At 48.5% G+C, this 23500-nt stretch overlaps 4 protein-coding genes across 9 annotated transcripts in view; 2 read left to right on the forward strand and 2 right to left on the reverse strand.

The window, feature by feature from the left end:
* Nucleotides 1-1182: 1182 nt before the first annotated feature.
* The window catches only part of LOC143374637 (cyclin-dependent kinase 4), a 34183-nt gene continuing 11865 nt past the window's right edge, over nt 1183-23500 (forward strand). Inside the window, exons 1-2 of one of the 3 annotated variants that reach the window (XM_076822907.1) lie at nt 1183-1315; nt 1402-1563. In XM_076822907.1, coding sequence (XP_076679022.1) covers nt 1551-1563 — 13 coding nt within the window. In that variant the 5' untranslated portion in view covers nt 1183-1315; nt 1402-1550. Of the gene's footprint in view, nt 1316-1401; nt 1564-4621; nt 4752-23500 lie in introns of those variants that run through there. The other 2 variants (XM_076822906.1, XM_076822911.1) reach the window with 2 other exon arrangements.
* On the reverse strand, nt 2097-4025 carry LOC143374643 (isochorismatase domain-containing protein 2). Of its 3 annotated transcripts, XM_076822922.1 has the most exons (5): nt 3505-3523; nt 3150-3294; nt 2837-2980; nt 2580-2765; nt 2097-2346 (listed from the first exon to the last, which is right to left on the reverse strand). In XM_076822922.1, the coding sequence occupies exons 2-5, from the start codon at nt 3276-3278 to the stop codon at nt 2194-2196; spliced, it is 612 nt and encodes a 203-aa protein (XP_076679037.1). In that variant the 5' UTR covers nt 3279-3294; nt 3505-3523; the 3' UTR covers nt 2097-2193. The 3 variants fall into 3 exon arrangements, with proteins under 3 accessions (XP_076679037.1, XP_076679038.1, XP_076679036.1); XM_076822923.1 differs by lacking the exons at nt 3150-3294; nt 3505-3523 and adding an exon at nt 3975-4025; XM_076822921.1 differs by lacking the exon at nt 3505-3523 and having other exon boundaries at nt 3150-3416.
* LOC143374642 (protein N-terminal glutamine amidohydrolase) lies at nt 4614-8992 on the forward strand. The gene is made up of 4 exons (XM_076822920.1): nt 4614-4751; nt 5619-5772; nt 5907-6177; nt 6402-8992. The coding sequence occupies exons 1-4, from the start codon at nt 4660-4662 to the stop codon at nt 6554-6556; spliced, it is 672 nt and encodes a 223-aa protein (XP_076679035.1). The 5' UTR covers nt 4614-4659; the 3' UTR covers nt 6557-8992.
* Nucleotides 9535-22008, reverse strand: Pwn (calcium-binding EGF-like domain-containing protein pawn). 2 transcript variants are annotated; one of them, XM_076822899.1, is made up of 15 exons: nt 20532-22008; nt 15022-15337; nt 14592-14927; nt 14262-14509; nt 13330-14175; nt 12984-13166; nt 12715-12910; nt 12404-12642; nt 11941-12068; nt 11597-11867; nt 11310-11526; nt 11115-11240; nt 10831-11038; nt 10449-10688; nt 9535-10364 (listed from the first exon to the last, which is right to left on the reverse strand). In XM_076822899.1, exons 1-15 carry the CDS (start codon nt 20587-20589, stop codon nt 10257-10259), a joined length of 3720 nt encoding a protein of 1239 aa, XP_076679014.1. In that variant the 5' UTR covers nt 20590-22008; the 3' UTR covers nt 9535-10256. The 2 variants fall into 2 exon arrangements, with proteins under 2 accessions (XP_076679014.1, XP_076679013.1); XM_076822898.1 differs by having other exon boundaries at nt 12715-12913.

The raw sequence follows: 23500 nt of genomic DNA on the forward strand, positions 1-23500 counted from the left end.
TGCGAGGGTAGAGTGAGCTTAAGATGCCGCGCTTTTCACCGGCGAATCTTACCAGCAAGCCCGACGATGATAGTTGCAGGTAACACGCAGACGACATTGCTGAAGCTGTGCTCGATCCGACCGTCTAAACCGCCGCTAAGGTCTACCATTTCGTTGAGCGAAAAATCTTCAACAAAATTTAGGGATAGGTAGATGTGTATAGTATGTAGCTGTGCTACAAGTAGAATAGGTGCCGCGCCATCTGGAATGTGTCTGCGTTTTCTTTTACGTTAGGAGATTAGTGGTGTAACGGTGCTTCTGTGTTTCAAACTGTTGCTTTAATTAATTCAATTGCACTGTGAAATTTGGCATTGGTACGATCATTCGCCACCGTTCGATATCTTCTCTTGGAATTTACATCAAATTGCGCGTCTATCTGTGTCGTGTATTGATTTTTATACACAGCGCCGGCGCAATAACTTTGCTGCAATATTTATAACAATATTCGATTGTTATCCATGTGCGAGACCCTTACTGCATAGGAAGAACATTATTGCAATGCGTGTGCACTTGATTACACGTGGATATAGAATGCTAAACAGGGTGTTTTGTTCAGAAATGGATGTTTTATTCCACTGACGAATACATAAATAGTAAATCATTACAAATTTGTAGAAATGTCGAGTATAAGTGATATAAAATTTGATTGAGCATTAGAGTTTCCATATTTCATCTGTCACATTGTGTTATATACATGAGACAATATCGGTTTTACACAATTATCGAGTATTTCTTTCGTATATAACAAAGCACATTGCAAAATACATCAAAGATATTGTATAATGCACTATGTACAATAACAGAAGGTAGACTCATTTGATTGATCATTAGCATATCCCACCCTTTAAAGGTACCACGTGAGGGCATTCAAATTTCGCGGTTCAGAGTCAAATGCTAGGATATTGTCGAACGTTCATATATCTGAACTAATTACATATTATTCACATTACAGATAGAAGTTTACATATACCAAAAAATACAACGAATAACCAGTCCATAAAAACGCCCAATAATTCATTATATTTTTAATGAAACGCATATAAGCAAAGTAACAGTTGCTTAAACGAGTCACGTGGTATTCTTTCGTTAGCAAAAGTGCGGTAAAAGGGTGAAACCGTTGTAACAGTCGTCTTACAGCCGTGAATACGAAAAAGTTTTCAAAGTTGATCATGGCAATGGTAAACAGCGCTGTCTTATTGAAATACGCGAGATTATCCGACAAAGCTTATGCGCCTATGAAAGGCTCGAAAACCGCTGCTGGATTCGATCTGAAAAGGTACGCAGCCACTTTCAATTTTTTCGCAAGCGTGCAGAGGTCAACTAACCGGAACCTACTGTGAATAATGCGTATTTTGCCAACAGTGCCTACGAATACATCGTGCCAGCACGTGGCAAGGAGCTAGTTAAAACAGATTTGCAGATCGAAGTTCCTGAAGGCACGTACGGGAGAATCGCACCACGTTCTGGCCTGGCATGGAAAAATCACATCGACGTGGGCGCTGGCGTGATCGATGCTGATTATCGGTAAGTCCTCAGAGTTATTACGATGAATTAAACAATCGTGGATTGTATGCGGTTGTCTGAAGTTGGAAATGAAATGTTGAATCGTGCAAATGAAATATTGGAAATGAGAGTCAATACGGCGTGGAAGTCTGTGTGGCTTTACCTTCAAAAGACCTTGGTGTGCGTGTCCGCGATTATATATTTATATCAAGGATATTGAGATTTGTTTTCCCTTTTTTTTTTTAACGCAGGGGAAACATAGGGGTGGTACTATATAATCATGGTGACAAGGACTTTAAAATCACCCCAGGGGACCGTGTAGCACAATTGATTTGTGAAATGATCGTGTATCCTGATATTCAGGAAGTAGATACTTTAAAGGACACAGACAGGGGAGAAGGAGGGTTCGGTTCGACGGGAACAAAGTAACACGAGGAATCAGAAATGATTTTCATTCCTGCGCTTCTCTAATTTACTTTATTTGTACCCTTACGTACCACGATCGTGTGTTCCTTTACCTGGCTCGTATTGATATTTTTAATAAAACTATGATGGCAAATTAGGACATTCTTTATTGTGTAAGATTTAATTGTTGCATGTCTTTTATAAGAAATGTGCTCCGATCCTAATAGCATATTCTCCAGCTGTGGTTCATATTTTTGAAGCAGGTACAAGTCCTGTATATAACGTAGGCACTTTTACTAAGCTTTGGATATTTTTAAATTCCTTGTGTTTCGCATCCCCCAATAACTTGAAAATAACGTTCTCCGATGTAGTTATGTGGCATCCTATGTCTCTCATCCGCTGTTGAAATGTGTTAAAATTTACAGCGAATTCGGTACCTTGCATTGACTCTGCACTGGTGCCAAAAAATGACTTGGTTTGGTTGATTCTTATAGAGCTATGTTCCTTTCTATCAGAAACAACCAATCCAAGTCATTTTCTGGCACCAGTGCAGAGTCAGTGCGAGATATCAAATTCGCTATTAGTATTCATATTCTAAATGTATATCTATGCCTTCACAACTTTCTTTTTACCTCTAAAGCCAGCAATCTATCCTCCTGTGAACGTGAAGTACAGCAGTCCGCGACTGTATGCACTTCGTATCCATCTCCTCTTAAATCGATGGCAGTATTCTCTATGCATACATGAGCCTCGATACCAATCAGAATAACAGAGGTTGGCTTTTGGCCGCAACAAATTTTGGAGAGCTCGTCATTTATCTAAAATAGACGAGAGCAATTGAGTGTAACGTAATCGCGCGCTGTACGAAACAGTTATGTAAAGCTCTTACTTCAGGCGTGCACATGCTAAATTGAGACTTTGCGAAGGGTCCTTTAGCATTGGAAATATCAAACTGGGGTATCGTCTTCCCCAGAGCTTTTGGATTTTGCTCCGAGACTATCACAGGAACATCGAGCAGCTTCAGTGCCTTTATCTACATACATAATCGATATAACGTGACTTCTGTAAAGGTAGACCAAAGTTCAAGACATAACCTTGGTCATCCTAAGCGTAGAGGTGTACACCCAAAAGCCTGAACTTTATCGAATCTCGCAATCGCTACACGCGTTCATGCCGCGTGCGATATTCTCAATACTATTTACCAGTTTCGTGGAGTTCTGTGTGATCTTGTCGAATTCGAACATAGCTTTGGCGAACCTCTCCTGAACGTCGCATATTAGCAAAGCACATTTGCCCTGTCTGAGAACCGCTTTGCAGGGATTTATTGCCATTTTGCTTGCAATAACGCTCTAAAAGGCCCGTGGATGTACAGTCGGTGTTCTTTTAATTCGTTTCGAGATACACGCGTCGCACACCGACGAGTAGAAAGTAACAGATAAGATATTCATCCGTGTGCGACCTTATGTTTTTGAATCGGATTAAAAGAACGCCGAACGACTCAGCTGCCGCTCGGAGGCAAAGTTATAGGTAATGAACGATCTGTAAGCAACGACGCACTGTCAAGCCGGCCGCGTACAGGAATGCCAGAACTAGGGACAGCAGAGACGAATCATGTCATAAGCATAGAGTTTTAGCGCGTCGCCCGCGAGATAACGTGCTGTCATATTGTACGTGACGCACGTGATGTATTTCTGCGATATTCAAAGTTCACGGTCAGACTTAGCCTTACTAACTTTAGATGTATTGCACTTAATCGATTCCGAACGAACCCTCTCGATGCGCAGGCAACTCAATTAAGCGTGCAAGGGCAGCGTAGTCATTTATTTATTTAGGGAAACAGATGGTACACTGCGGACACTACAGTGCGGCCATTAAGGCCGTCGTTCGTAATAATGGATGCTATCGAGTGATTATCGGTAAGGGCAGTTATCAAAGGGGGACAATCTTCCTAATTGCGAGCAATTGCTAGTTAAACGACCTATTTGTAGAATAGTATCAGCACCTGTACGCTACATACAAGTTACTACCTTGCAACGTGCACTTATGCATGTTTCATCAGACATATCTGCATTGTCTCGTGTGCTATTAGTACACCTTCACCGAAGTAAATTAATGCCGGCTTCATCTAGAAAGATCTTTCCCCGAAATACACGCGTGCATCGTTCCGTTCTCGCGTAAATCTCTCCACACGCATACATCTATCGGTGCGAGATCGCAACGACGCCGCGTCGCTCGTCTGACTCGGGCCTGGCAACAACTGTGTCCCTTAACCTTACGCCACGTTGCGCGAGCCTTTCACAGGGCTCGCGGGGAAGTTAGAGCGTGAAACGTGAACGTGCACCGACCGGAATCAATTTGCAAAACGTATTTTTTTAACGCGTGTCCAGTGGCGCAAGTTTAGTGATTTAAATCGACTGGTCTGGCGCGTGCGTGTTGCTGCAGCGACCCAGGTACGAGTCGAGTCGCAATATGGCAACGTCGGTTGCCAGCGGTAGTCAAACAATGATGCTCCGGCTGGTCGGGTGTACGGTTTCGTTTTGAGTCTGCCAAGCTGATCAGGCCGAACCGATCACACGGTGTATGATGTTCGCGCACGGCTCGTCGACAGAGGGATCGCACACGTTGTAACGACCCGAGGCCGCCGATACCCCGCCAGGACAAATCCTCCGAAATCGGTACAGTTCGGAAGGGGAAGCAGTTTGTAAACAAAGAATGGCCGTGGAGCCTCGCGAGGCCGGGCATGTGAAGCCGCTGGTGCAGCTTTTCCCGAAAGCGTCCGAGTGCGTGTACACCAGTTGCTATTGGTAAGTGATCATCGAGCATGATCCCATCGGCATCTCCGGTGCACGGGAAATATCGATTTCAGAGAATAAAACGCGTCCTACTGCGGTATATACCGCGGACGGATCGATACGTTGCAGTGGTACATAGACGGCAGTGCGATATGCCGCCGCCATCTTTGCTGTGTATGAAATATCCACGAATCACGATGCACTGTCAGCCTCTCTTTGAAAACACCCGCGCGTTCCCTGTGCCTCGCTGTTTGTCGCCGCGAAACATACACGGTTCCACCGTTTGTTATCTCCGCTCACATGGCGAAACGTACGAGCGCGCTCGTTCACGTCCATTAATAATGCATGCACGCTGCAGATAATTCGCATGGCACCGTCGCGATACGGATTTCTCTTCCAGCGACAAACACGCGGCATTTTAATCACCCCTCCCGTATCCAATTACCCCGTCCCCATCCGCTGCTGTGCAAAGCTTCCAACGCGTTCATTTTACCAGACGCACGATCTATCGTCCCCGTTCAACAATATTTTTGCCCGCCCGTTGTGTTCCGCAATCGCTTGCATATGTTTCGCCAACGTTCCTCGCTCGAACCGCACGCACCTGCGTGCTCTACACTCTGTTCAGTCTATTCTATTCCCCCGCGCAGCCTTTGTGCCCTGAAATTCGTTGCACAATCCGAAAGGAGGCAATGCGCCAGTTGAGAATGGAATCCAGTTCCTTTTGGATTGTACCACGCAAACAGTTCGGTAGACGTTCCTCTTTCCTCGTTCATCCGCCCTCCTGCACCGTGCCGCACAATACTCGCCCCCTCGAACGCACATCTGTCTCGCTGTCTCTCGAACACCGCTCGCTAGCAAGAACAAACTGTGTCATTACAGCGAGGAAAATGTATGGAAGCTGTGTACGGACGTAGCCACGAGGCACGGAACGGAGTTACAGCATTGCTACGTTGCCTTCGTGAGCAACCCATGGCGTAGCGTACCACTTTGGCGACAACGGGTCGGAAAGGACGAGGATAAGCTCGTGTTTTGGGTCAGTTGGAACGAAAAATCTGTTATTGCGCAAGAGGAGACGCGAGGCGCTCGGTTTAAGCCTCTAGATTCTAAGATAGAGGTTTCTCGAGGCGGCACCGAGGTGGGAAACGTGATTGTTTGTTCTATCCATAGGACTTCCACGTAATTTTTATCTACGCGCCCGACGAAAGGGCGGTCGTGTACGATTTAGATAGCGCGTTGCCGTTTCCGACGCATTTCTGGAAATACGCGATGGAAACGTTCAGGTCGGACGAGGTGGTGCTGCCAGAGCATCACAGGAGGTTCCGCGTGGTGCCAGCCAACGTCTACCTGCGCGAATTCGCGTCGGATCGGCACCACATGAAACGCGAGGATGGCACGTGGATCAAGACGCCGCCGGATTATCCGCCAATCTCAACACCAAGTACGTTTAACGAGCTGGCGAACCCATTTATACCCATCGCGCGGCTGCGAGGTTGCCTTCGGAGCCACCTCTGACAAGAAACCTTTGGTTCCGCGTAATTGGCGGGAGAGAGGCGTGATTTCGTGCGTCTAGTGTCCTGGGCATAAATGGGTTGGAGGATACGCGGCACCTGGAGGAGGAATCTTGTTTCTCACCATACGTATTTCTGTTTCCGAACGTTGCAGCGTGCAAGGATAACTTGGATGCTTTTATTAACATGGACCCGGGGACTGGGTTCGGGGTGGTGTTCACGTTAGAGCAATTGTTCGACCGATTTCGCAGGCCGATTGCGAACGCGACGGCCCCCCGCACACCTCAGCCGCAACCGACGCCGACTTAAGCGAGCCGCTGTGTAAGTTCCCCAGGGTAACGATCGTTCGCTTCGATTTCCGATCAAGTCAAAATCAATTGTATGGCCTAAGGGAATTGGTAGGTGCGTATACCCTTCGCGAGCTGAGATTCCACGGTACCGTTACTTAATCGTCGCTGGACGCTCAAAACACGCAGTCACGTTTCTGCCAGGAAGCATGTACCGGGACCGAGATTCATTCTTTCCACGAACATTCCTCGCTCTCAACTGCTCTCGCCCCGAGAGCTTACCGCAGCTGACTTTTGTTTGTCACTTTTGCGTGCCTTGCTCTTGCCTCTGATCGAGTATTAACTGTAAGACACTTTACTTTAAGCGCTCGCGCATAAGATTAATTATCGCCGTTGAACGCCGCGGTTCCAGAGCGACGTGCTTCAACGTATTTGGTATTCCAATAAAAATCAAAACTTAGGTCTATCGGTAGGAAGGAACTTGATAGAATTCGGCTTTATCGCGTGGGAATAATGATCGCGCTGTGCTGCTGTTTCTCCAATTAATCTCGCCAAAGTATTCGCCCGTTGTGTATCTAGGATGCGCTGAAAATATTTGTTTCCTATCTTTTTGAAAAGTCTCTTTTGCGGAGCGTCGCGGAGACCCGTCTCCCCGTCGTGTGCTACACGCTACGATCCACCGTATTCTAAGTTTTCAGTCGTGGTTTCTGAATGTCCTCGCCTTCGTACGTTTTACCGATAAATCTTTGTCACGGCTTCGCTCTATCGATGGTGTTGTATCGTTATAATTATTGTGTCAAAGACTGATCGTATTTACGGACAATTTCCAAGCTCGAAGCGAGAAATCCTCTTGGACGGGGTACATACGTTAGATCCATATTAGCGCGCGTCCAAGGCACAGGCGCGACTAATCGCGCTTATTATCGTTGTGCGATCGATATAGGAAGAGCAGGAACTTGATCGTTGCGGGAGAACGTAATTATTACGATTATTGTAATTCTTGTGATACTTTACACTTTCTACTTTGAATACCTATGCTATACTTGTCTACCGTTTATACTAAAAACAGATTCTTGACGACCGTGCGTTCGCTTGTCGAGACGAGTCCTCTTGGTGGACCGTCGTAGTTAAATCGGTATTCAATTCGAATTCACACGGGACTGCGGGCCCGCACGACCAATTGTCAACATCGAAAGCTCGTCTTCGAGTCAACGAATACGCGTACGTCTTTTAGATCCCAGCTAAGCAGTCTCGACAACGAACACTTGGAGCCTGTGAGCTTTGTCTGAAAAGAAACGTCTCCTTTCCATTTTCCAAGCGGTGCTCCAATCGCGAGTTCATTGCTATCCGCGCGAACGAGCTTCGAATCGCTATGGGTTCGCTGGGAGAGTTGTTCTCCATTGTTAAATTGTTGTCTTTGTTGGGATATGCAGTAGAAAAAGGTCGATCGGCAAGCGAACGCAATCGGGCTGCCGACTCATACGCGAGAGGCGACGAGCCGGCACTCGCGTCGATAGTTTAAGAGTTCGTCCACTCTTTGCCTTCCAGAATCTTTCACTAGTTCTCTTTGTCTTCGTCATCGACATGCGTTTTCCTCCAGTTCTCGCATATATCATGTTGTACTACTTACATACGGGCTGGTAGGCAGCCGTGTCCGCAACCTTCGGAATACCTAGTCACCGAAAATCGGTTGCTCGGACGAGCACGACGATCGACGGACACGGGACGGTCTTTCGTCGCTTTTACACGAACACCAGCGTCGTTGTCGTATGTGGAAAACCCGGGACCGATCTTTCTAGCGTGTAATACTTTCTATTACCAAGATAAACGAGAAAAAAAAATAGAAAAAAAGATCTACTCTCTCTCTCTCTCTATCGTTCAGGATATTACTAAATATATCAGAAGAAATTATATTATCATGATGATGATGATGGTTATTATTACTATATATATATTGTATAGATATACATATATATTTATCAATATTTCATATTTATTATATTCATATATTTAATTATATTGTATCGATTTCGATACACCGATAAGAGAGTTTAGTCGGAAATGTTGAATTATACAATGTTTTATATAATATATACGTATATATACATATATATTTGTCGACGTTCGGTGATCTTATTCTCTTATCATCGTCATTCTGCGATATACAATTACGATACGACTTGACGATCACAAATCTTTTATCACGATATCCGCATGTTCACAGACAAATTAAGATAAGGGGGCAGAACCTCTTTACGAACTTCGTCTTTCGAGTCTACCATAAGCTATTGTAATAAATGGATGCGCACTCCGTTTGTCTCAGCTTGGAATCTTATGAATGTACTTTTTCATAATCTTTACAGCAGCAAAAGAGTCGCCGCGCGCTCCAAAGGTCCTCTCTCCTCTTCCTCGGTCGGGTGCCACTTTCTATCGTTAAACGCGCTTTCAATTCAGCCGCGAGATAGGGTGGATGTACCAGTAAACGAACACGTACCGGTGAATGGACATTTTATATTAAAATGAGTAAACTAAGTTATTAAAATAAGCAACTAATTAATTAGAAACTTCTTTTAATTTCTTGCTTCATATCCAAACAATTTTTGCAGCACGTGGAATCAGTCGCGCTGCAAACATAATTTTATAAAAGTGTGCAATCATTAGCCTTAAGTGTTCATTTATTGGTGCGTTTACCCTAATAGTTCGAAATGGTAATCGAAGTCGGATATCCAGCTTGTAATATCTCTTCTTCCATGGACGAGAATTTTTAATCGACGCGATTCGTTGAGCGTATTTATTAATTATTAAGCGTTTGCCGATAGTTTCCCTCGCACAATAGATTTTCTATTCCACGTGTACGAGATACTTGCTGTTCGGTATCAAAACACAAGGGTTTCGCATTTTGCTCATTATTGCGCACAGTATTTCCGGCGTACATTCGATCTGGTTTCTACACTGTTGAGATACACATCGTACCTTAGGCATCGGAGAGTTGAAAGGGAAGCGATGATGATGCGCATGATTTTTCAAATGTATATTGTATTCGATTTGCAAAAATATATATAATGTACAATTACAGAAGTTACATGGTGAATTACGATAATTCCACGCACTGCAGCGCGATGCGCCGCGCGCTGACCAGTGTCCTGTGTACTGTCTTTCGATCCTTACGCCTTCGCAAGGATAATTCATAGTTCGCAACCTCTACACTTAAGGATCCCTAGTTATTGGTAAATTCTTAGAACTTTCGCGACGCGAGTGGTGTTGCATAGAGAAAATTGCATCCCCCTTCTGCGCCCAATTAAGTCACGCTCTTGTCAATGTTTACTGTCTAACCATACAACATAAATAACTATCGCTAATGCGAGTATTAAGCTAAGTAATCATTCAAAGGAGCAACTATATTAATACTAGTCGTTCAGTGTGCACCCTACGTTCGACACGTTCTCGCGAAACGGTCTAATCATCTGTTCCTCGGGGGTGGCTTTAAAGATACGTCGTTCCGAGGATAACACTGGGATAATAAATATTCATGTAATAACAAACACGCAACTAGAAAGTAAGTAATGCTGAGATTGACTTGCATCGACGCATCCCATTCTTTCTTTCTTTTTAAACATCCATCATCCGCGTTTCCACTTTTCGTCTCGTTCGTGTAATTAATGCAAGCCACGGTTCTCCACTATCTTTGTTCACGCGCTACTAAACTAGCCTCCACCCAGACCTCACGTACGGTAGTACGGTCTGTACGTGGACATCGGAATATTGTTCTTCGATAAATGGTGCACGTCACCCTGGTCGTACTCCACGTCGTTGTAGATTCCACTTTGGTTCTGAAACAGAGGAACCGCAGGAGGAAATCATTCGCTTCTCTGATAGGTAGCTATGACCAATTTAATGTTCTCGTCGATACTCACCGCCAAGGATGATCTAGACTTTGGCCTGGGAACGTGGAAGCCACTGTGCGGTATCAAATCAGCCCTGTCCTTGTCCTGCGGCTCGGAATCCGAGCTGTCTGGATCTGGCTGGTGTCTCTGCCTTGGTCTTGGCGGGGCTTGAAGCCTTGGCAATGGTACTGGCGGTAACGTTCCATGGACGTTGATGGGTGGATATCCAAACACAGCCGAGCTGGGCCTGGTTGGACCCATGGGCTCCGTCTAAATTCAAACGAGAACTTAGAACGACCTCTGAAGGAAACTATCGACTTCCAGTCTGGGAAATTATGTGACGTTTCTCAATCATTTCTCTGGGCTGTAGAACAACTATAGGGTGTTGATTGATTTTCGTGGCGCCACTTACCGCGTACACGTTAGCAGTTGCCATGTGGTCGCCGAAGTGTGCCCACATATAAGGTGGTAAATTGGTGGGTGGTCCTTGTTTCACGGAAGCTAGGGTGCCCACGGAACCCACCCTCGCCAAAGTTCCTGGCAGGGTACCAGGGATGCCACCCTGGATGTAGCCATAAACGGGTGAGCCAACCGATTTCTGCTCCCGGGACCACCTTCGACTGTACGATGCATTAAAATTAGCTCGCGAGTCATTCGATTGACCGAGAGAGTACGTTCAAGCGACATTATCCTTACCTCCACATGACCAGGCAGACGAGTGTTAAGACTATGATTATTAAAGCTGCTACTGACGCTCCTATAGCTACGCCCAATACCTCGCCGTCCACTTCGCACTGAGCACCGTAATAATTACCAGTGCACCTGCCCGAAACGAAGATCATAGACACGTAGAATCTTCTTCTAATTCATTGAATAATTTCATTCACTCACGTGCACTGCATCTGGTCGCCTTGATAAGAGCACGATCCTCGATTGTTGCAGTATGTCGATGGACAGGATATGCAAGTCCTGCCCGACTCGTTAGGATCGTCCTTGTGAGGATCCTTCAATCCTGGATTGCAGCTGCAGGTGAACCCGCCCCAACTGTTTGCACAAATGGCTGAGGAGTGGCAGTCGTTCAATTCTGAGGAGGCACACTCGTCCAAGTCTGTGATAAAGAGTGTAAGATGAGCAAGTAGCTGAGAATCGAGAGGCCTTTTAAGCTTCTGAAGGCTCACCTTGCAAGTTGGATATAGACCCAGGCGGACTGTCCACGTAAAGGGCGCTGTTCCCTATGTTATTGCTTCTTCTGTGAATAACACCTAGCAGATGCCTCTGCAGTTCTCCAGCTAAGCTTGGCCTAATCGTCCTGGGCTCGTGAGTGAGTTTCAGGGTCGCGTTGACAAAGACACCCCCTTGCCCCTGACTCACGTCCCCCTGGTAGACTGCGTTTATCGAGGAACCCATGTACTCGTCCGAGAAGGGTGTCATCGACATAGCAGACTCGATCTAAGGGATGCAAAAGATCATATAGAATCTCCTTTCATGCTCCAAGTTAAGACACGAAGCTACTTCCACTCACAGCTCGATTTGCTTCGTACGCCAGAGTCTGATAGGACTCGGAATCTCTGTCGGTGAATCCTCTGTCCCACACGACTCTCTTGTCGTAAATCTTGTCCACTCTGATCGATACCACGATACTGATAATTTCTGGCGACAAAGAGATCGTCAATTTAGTACCCTTTAACACCTATTTTCTCGAACGTGGTTGTCACACTGGGTCGATTCGACCCAAGCCAATTTCCAGTCAGGTGCTTTTTAAAAACTATCTGTTAAATTAAATCGCAAAAATTCTGAGGTAAAGTTTGAAAACTGTAGAATATATGTTCATCGTTGAAAATTAACATTTAAAGAATCATCAGGTTTAAACAGTAGTACCATTTTCAATGACATTTCAAAGATATTTTACCTCAACGTTAAATTGTGGGCCATTTTGACCCAGTGTGACAACTGAGGGTTAAATAATATAGTTTGAGTAGACGTACTTTTGCACGGCAAGGAATGCTGCAGCCTGGCATACCCTGGCTTGCAGTGGCACGCAGACACTCCTTGGACAGTTGCACACGCTTCGTGCTGGCTGATATCACAGGTGCTGGTGTCACCCACGATGCAAGTGTCGATTCTAACCGGCGGCTGAGTGGGTCTCCTATGGAACGTTGGCCTCCGAATGGGCCCAGTGGGCCTTGGGGTCGCGGTTGGAGGGTCAGGTTGCGCGATCGCGAATCTGCACGAAACACATGAAAGTCAGCAGGTTGTCATACTTCCAAGTCAGATTGAAATCCTCAGAGAAACGGACCCTGTGCCAACGACAGCCGGTGATTGCGTCCTAGTCGGTTGAGGCTGTGCTTGCACTTGCGTCGAGGTTCGATCTGAATTCTCGAACAGATGCAGGTACGTCCTCTTCCCATCGATACTGACGAACCCTTGGCCTTCGACCGCGGAAGTTAATATCACCTCGGCGCTCCCTGCGTTTACTGGCACCCTGACACCCTCTCCTGGTCAAAGAAAAGGGCAATAAAGGACCATTCGTGCTAGATTTGTGCAATTAAACGCGTCAATGTTTACCGGAGCCTCCACCACCGGGGCCTTGGATCGCCGAGACCGTGACGTCAAAAATATCACCGAGAGGTGGATGCCTTGGTGGTGCGTAAGGGCGTTGGGTGGCTAGTCCTTGGGATCCTGTGTAATCTAAGGTATCGTCAAGGACGATGCCAGGCCGGGGTCGGTAAGCATAGCGGTCCGTGTGGGCTACAAAGGAAATTAATTGAGCGTGGACAGCTTCACCCGGTGTACAAAGGAAACTAATCAAGCATCGTTGGAGGCCACGGGAATTCATTATAGGATGATTGCGATATTATCGTCTTATCGAATGAAAGAATTCGCGAGGCCTGCCTTCGAGCAAGCATCTCACCTGAATTCTTCGTGAACGTGTTGGAGGCGAGCGTGTGAACGCTACTCTTCTCCAGAGTCGACGAAGTCCTCGTGGCAGTGTTCGGTAAGCTCTCTGTGGGCGTTGAGACGGTAATCGAGCTCTCGAAATTGGATGATTTACTCGGCTCCAGGCTAGTGGATGCACTGGGGGCATGGTTGAAATTACTATTCGAAGGAACAGCAGTGGATTGAAGGGCCGGTTTTGTGGTCGTGGGCTCGATCACTTGCACCGACGAGCTGGTCTCGATATTCAACGTGGACGTGGAGAAGGTCTTCGTCGACGTCTTGGGAATCGTCGACTTATCGCTCGATCTTTCTCTGCTCACACTGGAAGTAGAGTCCACAGAATCGGTGATCCTTGAAGATTTCGTGGGTTTGATTTGGACTTCCAGTGGTATCACAGGCTTCGGCGCATCTTCGTGCTTCGTGTCACTCGAGTGATTGGACTTATTAGGATCCCCTCCAGTCATCGATGTACTCCCGTTACTTATCCTGTTCTCTTTAGGCGGGGCTTGATGCTTGTTCTCTGGCTTTCTCGTTGTACCATCAGCACTCGGCTTTTCCGTCACCTTCGAGCCGTCCTTATCCTTCTTAATATTACCTTCGTCGTGACCCTTGGTTGCGTTCTCCAGTCTATTAGTTGTACTTTCACTTTGATCGTTGCCTTCCTTCTTGGCGTAAGGCTCCTCTGTCATCTGAACCTCGGGTTTCAAGTCGAAGTGGAGTTTATCAGAGTGTTTGTCGTCTGGCTCCTTCTCTCGATGGAAAGTAGAGTCCAGAGACGGTGGCAATGGTTTGTACGGTGGGATTGGTCGCCTGTTACCACCTAAACATCCCCGGGAACAATTACAACAGAGCATAACCAAAGCTACTAAGGAATGCATAAAATACGAGACTAATTTTCGAAATTACCTGGACGATTCCAAGTCCACGGTCGATTTCCCTGCGGGACGATCTGCTCTGGCAACGGTACTCCGTTCACGAAAGGTCTGACTGGCCTTTCAGGTGGTAGTTGATTAACCACGGGTCTATCAGGCGCTGGTGGCTTCTCGAACGGATAAGGATGGTCTGGTGGTGGAGGAGGATTCATCCCGGGTGTATCAAAGTCTGGCGGCAGAGGTGGCACGTCGGAAATCCTCGGTGGACCTCTGTTGTTAATCCTGCAATAGAAAGCAATTACACATACGTGAATCAGCAGCAGCGACCTCCATTAAACGTTCACAAATCCACGTGCCGCTTTACCTAGTAGCTTGAATGGGCCTGAGAGGTCTGACTGTGTTGGCAGCGACGTTCACGTTCCCATTCAGCAGCTTCACGATACCCGTGATGATGTCCTGTATGTCAGGGTTCGCTTGCCGCTGCCCTGGAGTGGCAGTCTGCAGAATGGGAGGTGGAGCGTGCTCGCTATAGATCCTCGGTGTGTCTTGACGAGCTCGCCTTTGTTGATCTATGGCCTGCAAGTAGTGTGCTCGTTGCCTTGGCACTCCAGCCGGGTGATGGGGCTCCGACAAGAGTTTTGGTACCTGCGGAGCCCCTTGTCCTTCCCCCGACATGGATTCGCTTGTCGTGGGTGCTATGCTGTTGGGAAGGAAGATCCTCTCCGTGTAAGTAGTCTTTCAGTCGCGGTATTTAATTCTCGTGAATTTTTATGGAAAGGAACTGATCGACTTACTGGTAATATTCCCCTGGTTTCACTTCTATGTTGTTGCCATCGAAGTGGTCGACGTGTTTCGAGGAAGTCAACTCGTCGATGGCCTCCACGAGCCTGGTGTCCCCGTACTCGAACCTCACGTCGTTCTTATCGATGTGATCCACGCTCTTGGAGCTCTCCAGCTGGAACGCTGGCACGGTCCTCTGGAACGTCGGCGATCCATCACGCTGGAACACGCTGGACGTTCTTTCCGCTCCCGTGTACGCGCTGGCACTGAGAATCAGGTCCTCCTGGGAGGAGCGGGAGGACGTCGGATCGTTCTGGATGGCTAGCACACCTACGCATAATCAGACAGCAATTGTTATCGGGACGTACGATATCCTCGGTCCTTCTGCGAAATCCTCCGCTACTCCTATGCGATAAATCAGGAACAATGCTCGTGCAGGAGGAGCGTCGCGATAAGCGCAGAGTTTAAGAAAGGAGCATTCCATCACGCGCAGAGGAGCGTAATTACCCTACAACAGGGCGCGCGATTAAATCGCGATTAAAGCGCGTAGTGAGAACGTCGCTCGTGTGAGAAACGCGCCCGCCGTTCGATTCAAAGGAGGTGAAACAATTTCGCCCGGAACGGTACTCCCGGGCGACTCTTTTTGCGGGATCGCCCGTTCATATTTCCACGTGGATCGGCGGACCGCGCACCTGTCCCTTTCGAATAATAATCCGCGACGACGAAGGACGAAGAGGAGCGTCGCCTATCTGCCCGCCGAGCGTTTACTCGAGATCGTCGCGGCGGCCGCAAGAAATGTCGCGCTGGCCGGTCGCCGGGGAAGGGTCGTGATCGAGAGTCGCAAAAAATCGAGAAGATCCACGGCCGATTGTCGGGGAAAACGGTACTCGAACGGTTGACATTCTCGAGGCCGGTGTATCGAGTGGTTTGACCAATCGTGGACGTGGACGCGTATGAAATTACTACTCTCCGTCCTCCGCTGTCTCTCTCTCTCCTCGCTCCTCCTTTATTCCGCGGCATTCCCGATCCACCGGGCCTTCCGCCTTCGGCCGAGGGAAAAAAGTTCATTGACATCGCGTCCATCGACGCTCGTCGCTTTCGACGGCGGGCAATTATCCTTCGGCATCGAATTCCCTTCGATCTTCGTCCGCGGAGCGCACTTTGTCACGCGACGGTGCTCGCGGCCGCTTCGATATCGCTTTTATCGCGTTCCATACTTTACGACCGCGCTCAGCATGGAAACGCCGGGGCAGACGGGACAGGGACAATGGTGGCTTTCCATGCAACAATTCAGCGACGCGCGAAGCAATTTGAGTGAAACTACAATTGCAGCCCGCCCGTGTAGATCGCCGCGGTTTGATAATAGCGATCGGTGCCCTGAATATCCCCGTGGAACCCTGGAATACTGACCGAGATAATTAATCGTTTCGATCGCGCGCCACGTGAATTGTCTCCTCGGTAGCGGCGGTGCCTCGATCTTGTCGAAAATCGCGATCCTGAACGGCGACACGTTCAACTCTGTTTAGGGCTCAGGAGAAAGTGTGCAAGTATCGTAGCGTTGTTTTCCGGCGGACTTTTTCCTCCTTTCTAGACCATTCACCCAGTGGCGGATTTAAGGAGCCTCGTGGCCCAGGTGGCAAACGTTCTGAGGGGTCCATTTTTTCTGGGATAATGAAAAAAAGGTAGTTTACTAAAAACGGGTGCAGAAAAAAAAGATGGTGTTTAGATAAGATTATAATTTATTAGAGGAAGATGAGGCCTTCTGGGTAGGGGCCTAGGTAACTCCTCATCGGCCGCCCGTTAAATCCGCCACTGCTTTCACCGTCTTTCAGCGACTGTTTCGAGGAGTAGCCTCCAAGACTTCTGAATGAAAGAATAATAGCTGCCTTTGGAGAGTGGATTCTCCAGAGATAAAGAAGTTAATCTGTGACCTGGGATCTTGATGCTGGCTGGCGCATCGATAGATCACCTGCAGCGACGATTATCTCTGTCGTAAATCACAAGAACCCCCGTCCATCAGTAATTGCTCATTAAGAGCCACGTGAAGCGACACGATTTTCAAACCGCTGCTGGTTCGCGGTTGCAATTAAGCTGACCGCTGCCTCGTTCTACTCGTCGAGCATCATGCTCTCGATGTTTCCCCCCCCCTGATTCCCCTAGAAACTGTAGATAACCCCCCGAGATCGCCGAGATTCGAACAGCCACCTGGAACCCGCCTCGAGCGCGTCAGGAATCAGTCGACGGTCCCTCCAACACTTGCAGCCGTTTTTCCATAATGAAATTCAGATCGCTCGGCCCGAGTTGAAACTACAGTTATCCGCGTCCCGATAAACGGGTAATTCAATTTCCCTCCTGCCATTATGGAAATGCAGGCGCATTGTTGTCGCAGGGGACGCGTTATTATCGCCGCGGGGATTACGGTTTCGGTTGTAGCTGACATTACAGCGGCAACCAGGGAAGTTAGTACCCGAGGCGTACGTTACGTGCCCGGGACGAGCAAGACGGTGCGAGCCAGCGTGAGAATCTGGGTAAATTACGGGGCGGCTGGTATCTAGGGCGGCAAACACTGGCGATAAGCTTTATCGAAAGTACCAGCTTAGGACACCCTGTTCGCGCCAAAGATTACAGCCATTCCTTGGCCCAGAGGTATTTACCAGGTCCAGCTCCCTTTAGTTAATCGATGGCATTATCAAGATCCCGCGACGACAGGCGTTTACGTTCCGTTCGACGGGCGATCTGTCGTTCCTTGCCGGGGACTTTCGTTTCCTATTTGGATCGGCATCGGTGGCGTACAAATAATAATTAGAAACGCGGGCCGCATGCTGCGAACGACTAACGGTGCTCGCCAACACCATAACCTTGCCGACGTGAGACCATCGGATAGGGATGCCGTGAGAATGTAGGTGAATTGCATGGTTGATCCTGTCGCGACGAACGGAATGCAGTCTCTTGGTCAAGCTCGAAACACCGGGCGTCCCGGATCGTTCGACGGCCCAGCAGATTCCGGATCATAATTGCTCCCTCGCGATCGACGCGCTTCCGCTTCGCCGGTTAATTTCACACAAGGCTGTTGAATGAATTTAGAAGCAGAATTACGTTGCGGCTTTTTCCGCTCTCTCTCTATCCCCTGCACGGAGTTATCAAAGTGTCGCGGGACTTCTCCCCCGTGGGGAAAACTGTTTACCGCTTCACAGCCGAGCGACTTGGAGGATACGAGGCTCGCGAGACACCGAGTTCGCGGTAAACACGGCCTGTGCCTCACGAGGTAACGAGGTAACACAGTTCTGTCTTATGTGCAAAGAGTCCGTAAAAATTATTACCGGTTCTAGATACCACCTTCGATTCCCTGCCGAGATATGTGCGCATGGAACGATAATATTTACCGACCACTGCATTCTGCTAATGGAATCTCCCCTGTACGCGACCGAGGCTCCTGCGAATCCCATCCAGGGATACCCTTTAATTGCTCCCCCGGATCCAATTGCCAAGCATTCGCCCAGGTATTTGATACTCGCGGCACGTGGTGGCTTTGTCTATTCCAAACGATAGTTTCCGCAAAAGTTCAAGGAACTTGCATCCTCGCGTATAAGGCGGGGCATTCGCGGCTTTTCCCCGAGTGAATTTCAAGTGGCATTTGACCAATGCGATTCGATTCTAAGAGTGTACAGAGCGACCCGATAGCAAGAAGAAAGAAACGTCGAAGGGGTTTATCCGTGGAAGCTCACAGACCCGAGCTATGCGCCGTCTCTCGAGGCGGTAACGGCAGAGTTAACGGTACACCATTCCAGCCCAATATTTATTCTTTTCACCGACCAACGCGACATTTGGTGGCTCAGGTGAGATTCGACAGGTGTCCACTTGTCGGCCCGACCTTCGACACCGTGCGTTTCGAAGATGGTCCTCGACGAGATCCTGATTCTTCCGCTGGTCCCTGTACAGTGGCAGTGGGGCTCTCCTACGACGAACGCTTCCGCGAACTTTTCGTTGCCGCACGAGGTGAGATCAGATCCGAAACGATGAACCAATCGACTTTCCGTTCCGCCGCGTGCGACAGGATTTCGTGATACTTTCACGGTTAACGCGGTTGGGCGAAAGTCGAGTGACGAAACCCTCCGCCAGATACGTTGCTTCGTACTTGTCCGGATTGACGGCGACGTTACGCGTCATATGTAAATTCCCCTGGTTACGTAAAGAAGTCATCGACATCGTAGACGAAATTGGGGGAATAAAATCGTTGGCTAAACACTCCGATTTGCATATGCCGATGAACCCATCGAACCTGAGTTGACGATTCTTCAGAGGCGATGTGCTCTCCGAGTAAAAGTATCAAGCTTTCGCGTGCGATATCTTTCGCCTAAAGTTTGCGCGCGCCTCTGATTGCACGGGCAAACCGTGAACGCATAAACTTCGCTAGCGGATTCTGGCGGGCGTCTTTTAAGTCCGGCGCGTGAAAATCTTGCAGCAGCTATGCCTACGTGCCTCGGCACGAACGCGCGTCATGCTTGCAGCTTTCTCCTCTCTGACGTGTGCGTTTCATTTTAACCAACGTACCTACCGATCCGCCTAGAAATTTCACCAGCTCGATGCTCGCCTGCCTCTACTGTCTCTGAATTTTTAATCGACCCGCCGCCGAGCAGAGAACCACTGGCCTCCGTACGGTGGAGGGAGGCTAATTGCCGCGAGCTTTACTCCATTTTTAATTATTTATACGCGTGGATTAACCGTCCGCGAGCGGGTCGACGAACTTTTCTTTTTCATTTTTCCACGATGCCTGGCGTACGCAGCCAGAGCTCGGCGCTGCGTTTGCGAGATTCTCATAGCGAATCGTTTATCCTCGCCAATAGCAGCTGCACGGTGGTCTATCCGGAACAGGATGTGTTCCTACTTACATATCCGCATCGTAGGAATCGTAAATCATCGCCTGTTATCAGTTCCCACTGCAATTACTCCATCTTCGTAATTATCCAGCGCAAAGTCGTCGCCCCCCGATCGTTAGGCTCACGTACGTTTCTGGAAACGTTCCGAGGAATTGCAACCTCCTGAAAAATCCCCTCGAACGCGGAGTAAGGCTTTTGTATCTCGACGATCTCGAGCGGTCTGAACGACACGAAGTTTTCGACAGAGGTCACGGTACCGGTTTACCATTCGACCGCACGTGGCGGCTTTAAAAGCCCATCGAACAGGTTCGCGCGTCAATCCTTTGAACATTCGCATGGTGCGGTGGATAATCGACAATTGCCGCGGTTAGCAGCTACCTTGGCGTCGAGTTTCCCATAAAAATGCCCGCGATGATCATTAGCAACAGTGGAACACGCGAAGCGGGCTCGGAAAGTGTGCCTCGACTCATCTCCTCGATTGGAATTTCAAATCACCTATCAGCATGGATAGAGCATAGTGGTCGCAGGGTATTAATCGTCCTAAAGGTGGACTAAATTTGCCCAAACGCCTGGGCGGGTAACGCACCACCTTCGCGAACAGCTGCACCCCGAAAGGATAGAAAAATCTGAAAGGCTGAGGCACTTACCAGCGACAGTCAGTAGCGACAAGGCCACGAGGACCTTCGACCCCGCGCGTCCTGCCATCCTCGATCCTCTGGCGAGTTGCGGTCGGAAGATGAGCCGATCAAGGTCAGGCTAATGCCAAGGACACGGTTAAGGATCTCCTCAGGAGTGCCAGTGGCTGGACCAGTCTTTATCGTTGCGAAACGTGCCACGATACCAGCCGATCGCCGCCATTTTGGATCGCGAGCCTATGCCGAGTAAAAACGAGCATCGTGGAAACATTGATGCCCCTGGCACGCCATTCTTTCCTTTCCTCGTCCTACACTTCCCACCCGTCGCGTTTTTTTTTCTTCTTCTCTTTTATTCGGTCTCGCACTCTCGCGCACACCGGTTGACCTACTTGGCCGCGGTTAGGTCCGGTGTACGGCGTCAGCTTTTCGGGCGACTCTGTGTACACCAGGCGACTCCTCGCCTTTTCCTCGGCTTTTCGAAGCTAGCCTCTCGATTATCCTCGCCGCAACTTTCTACCGTCTCCGGCGGCTATCTCACCGCCTCGTATGCGGGTCGACGTCTAGGTGAGACACGTCCTGTGTCCTTATTAGCGCAGGAGGTTTCACTCGGAACTGGGATTTCGAAACTTCGCGACTTCGACGAAAGTAGAATGCCAGTGTTGCGCGGTATCGGTCCTCTACCAGCTGCCTTCTTTCATACTTCCAATCTTCCCCAGCTTATTCTACTTCTCCAACTCCTCTCACACGATCCTCCACCCGAAGTACACCGCGATCGCGTCGAGCCATTAGGAACGTTTGGTTTTCGCCTCGGCACAGAATTACCACCCGCAGACAGGGCCACCCGACTTTCTAATCACTGGATTACGGTAAAGTTCGTGTTGCATCAAGGACCCTAGCTCTTCTTTAACAGAGTCGCCCGATCAATCCTTGTCAGAAGGAGGAACTGGATTCGTCCGGAGGGAACGAAGAATACCTTCAAGGCTCGCTCGAGTTTCGTTCGAGGTTCGTTCGAGGCTCGCTTCACGGTCGTTCACACGGGACTGGCTTACGGTGAGGACGGTCATACACGGTTTCTCCCACTTTAACTATGCCATGCTACACCATGGTGCACTATACCGCGCTCTTCTCCGCTGTATACGTCACGTCTCCGTGGCTCGCCTCCACCATGCCGAGTTCCACCGTCCGACTCCCGTTCTCCCCTCTCTCCCGCCAAATTTCTCTCTCCGTCCCTTTTCTTCTTGCCCCTTTCTACCTCCCTCGAACTCGTTTCTGCTGTTCCTTCTCTCCCTTTCGTCAGCGTTTTAGCAGGCAGCCTTACCTCGACCTACCTTTCCACGGCTTTCGGGAGATCTGCCGAAATCTTCCAGCCCGCGATAGCCTCTCCTCTGTCTCTCCTCCGACCGCATCTCCGCCTGCAGCTTCTTCAGCGAACCGTGTCCTACCTGTGCAACAGCCTTGTCGAGGCTGCAACCGAGCGCCCATCCTACACCTGCGCCTTCTTTTTCCGTCTTTTTCGGCTGCGCCGCTGCGAAAGGGAAACGGACTTTTCCGCCGAGGAAATCGCCGCGGACGATACAACCGATTAGCCTCGCAACGGACACGCGCAATCGTGCAGGATCCTCGTGCAAAGTCCTCGTGCGAAAGCGCGTGTTTGCGCGAGGTAACGGGACTCTGTAGGTGCATCGTAAACATGAGCAGCTAATCGACTCGAGGCGACACTGGTAGCATTGCTATCTTGTTAAAATTACGAGAATCGCTGAATCGCATCGATGGAAGCCCCACCGGGCCCAGGGGTGTCTCGCTCGCGACTTTGGGATCGAACAATAGAGCACTCACTCGGCGCTCGTTTTCTGAACGGCATAGGTACTGTGTATCTCGTGTCAAAGCAATCAGGAAACAACTGTTTCGGCGAAGATAAATGATCGCGGTCGAGACGCGAGGAACACCGCGGCGAGTCACGGCGGTTCTTCTGAGACTTTCAGGGGCCATTAAGGGTATAGGGTTGCCAAGTTTCTTTCGGGAAAATATAACACTTTACGGCCAAATGTGATAAAAAAATATAGTACTTTTGAGACAAAAGTGGTACAAAATGAAACTACATTAAAAATGTAATATTTTTTGTGCATTTTGCATTATTAATTAACTGATTGTCTTTAACAAATATGTTAAAGGTTTGATTGCACTGAGCGTCCAAATTAACATTTTTTATGAGAGACAGACTGGCTCTGTTTCTCTCTTCCCGCCACTTCATATTCGTTACAGAAAACATCCTCTCGGTTAAAGTTTAATTTCGCAAATTAAAGTTTTGATGTTGCCATAAAATAAAGAAATAAGTAAAAACTGTAGAATTTCCCTTTAAAAAGCTCCCCAAAATCGCGCTTCTTTTAAAGATGTTTTTTAAACAAGTTTCAAATTATCAGGTTCAATTTATTTCTTTGCAATCAAATGAAAAAGAAATGCTTGGTTTCGACAAAAACGACTGCCTAGTACCCTGAAGGACCCCAAGGAGCATCGCGAAGCAGGTTAGAGAAGGTCCGCATTCCACGCCGGATTAAAGAAGATCGAGACCCTCGTAGATAATTTTTGCCAGCCACATTCGGCGTTGTTCTCCGACCCAGCTGGCAAAAATTTCGCCTCTCCTATTAGCAACGCGAGCCTTCCCTGCCGATATCGTCCGAATGTTGCGTATCTTGAATTCCTGGAATTCCAGGCATCCGAAGTACAGCATGCTTCGTGTTTCCCTCGAAGAGACGCGCGTTCAAAGAGGAAGTCGTGTATATGCTGGAAAACGTTCCCCGCAATTGCAGCGATTTAACGAGAGAGTTGCTAACTCATGAAAGTTCAACAGGTGTGACTCTGTAGGAAAAAGAAGCTCCCCTGGAACGTCTCGATCGTTCCTTCGGACGCAGAGTAATGTTCGCGGGTTGCCGTACGGCCGCGACCCTTCATCTTCTTCTTCTTCCTCCTTCTGCCTTCTCGGT

Source organism: Andrena cerasifolii, chromosome 11 (genome assembly GCF_050908995.1).
Source record: "Andrena cerasifolii isolate SP2316 chromosome 11, iyAndCera1_principal, whole genome shotgun sequence".
In the NCBI taxonomy this organism is placed as follows: domain Eukaryota; kingdom Metazoa; phylum Arthropoda; class Insecta; order Hymenoptera; family Andrenidae; genus Andrena; species Andrena cerasifolii.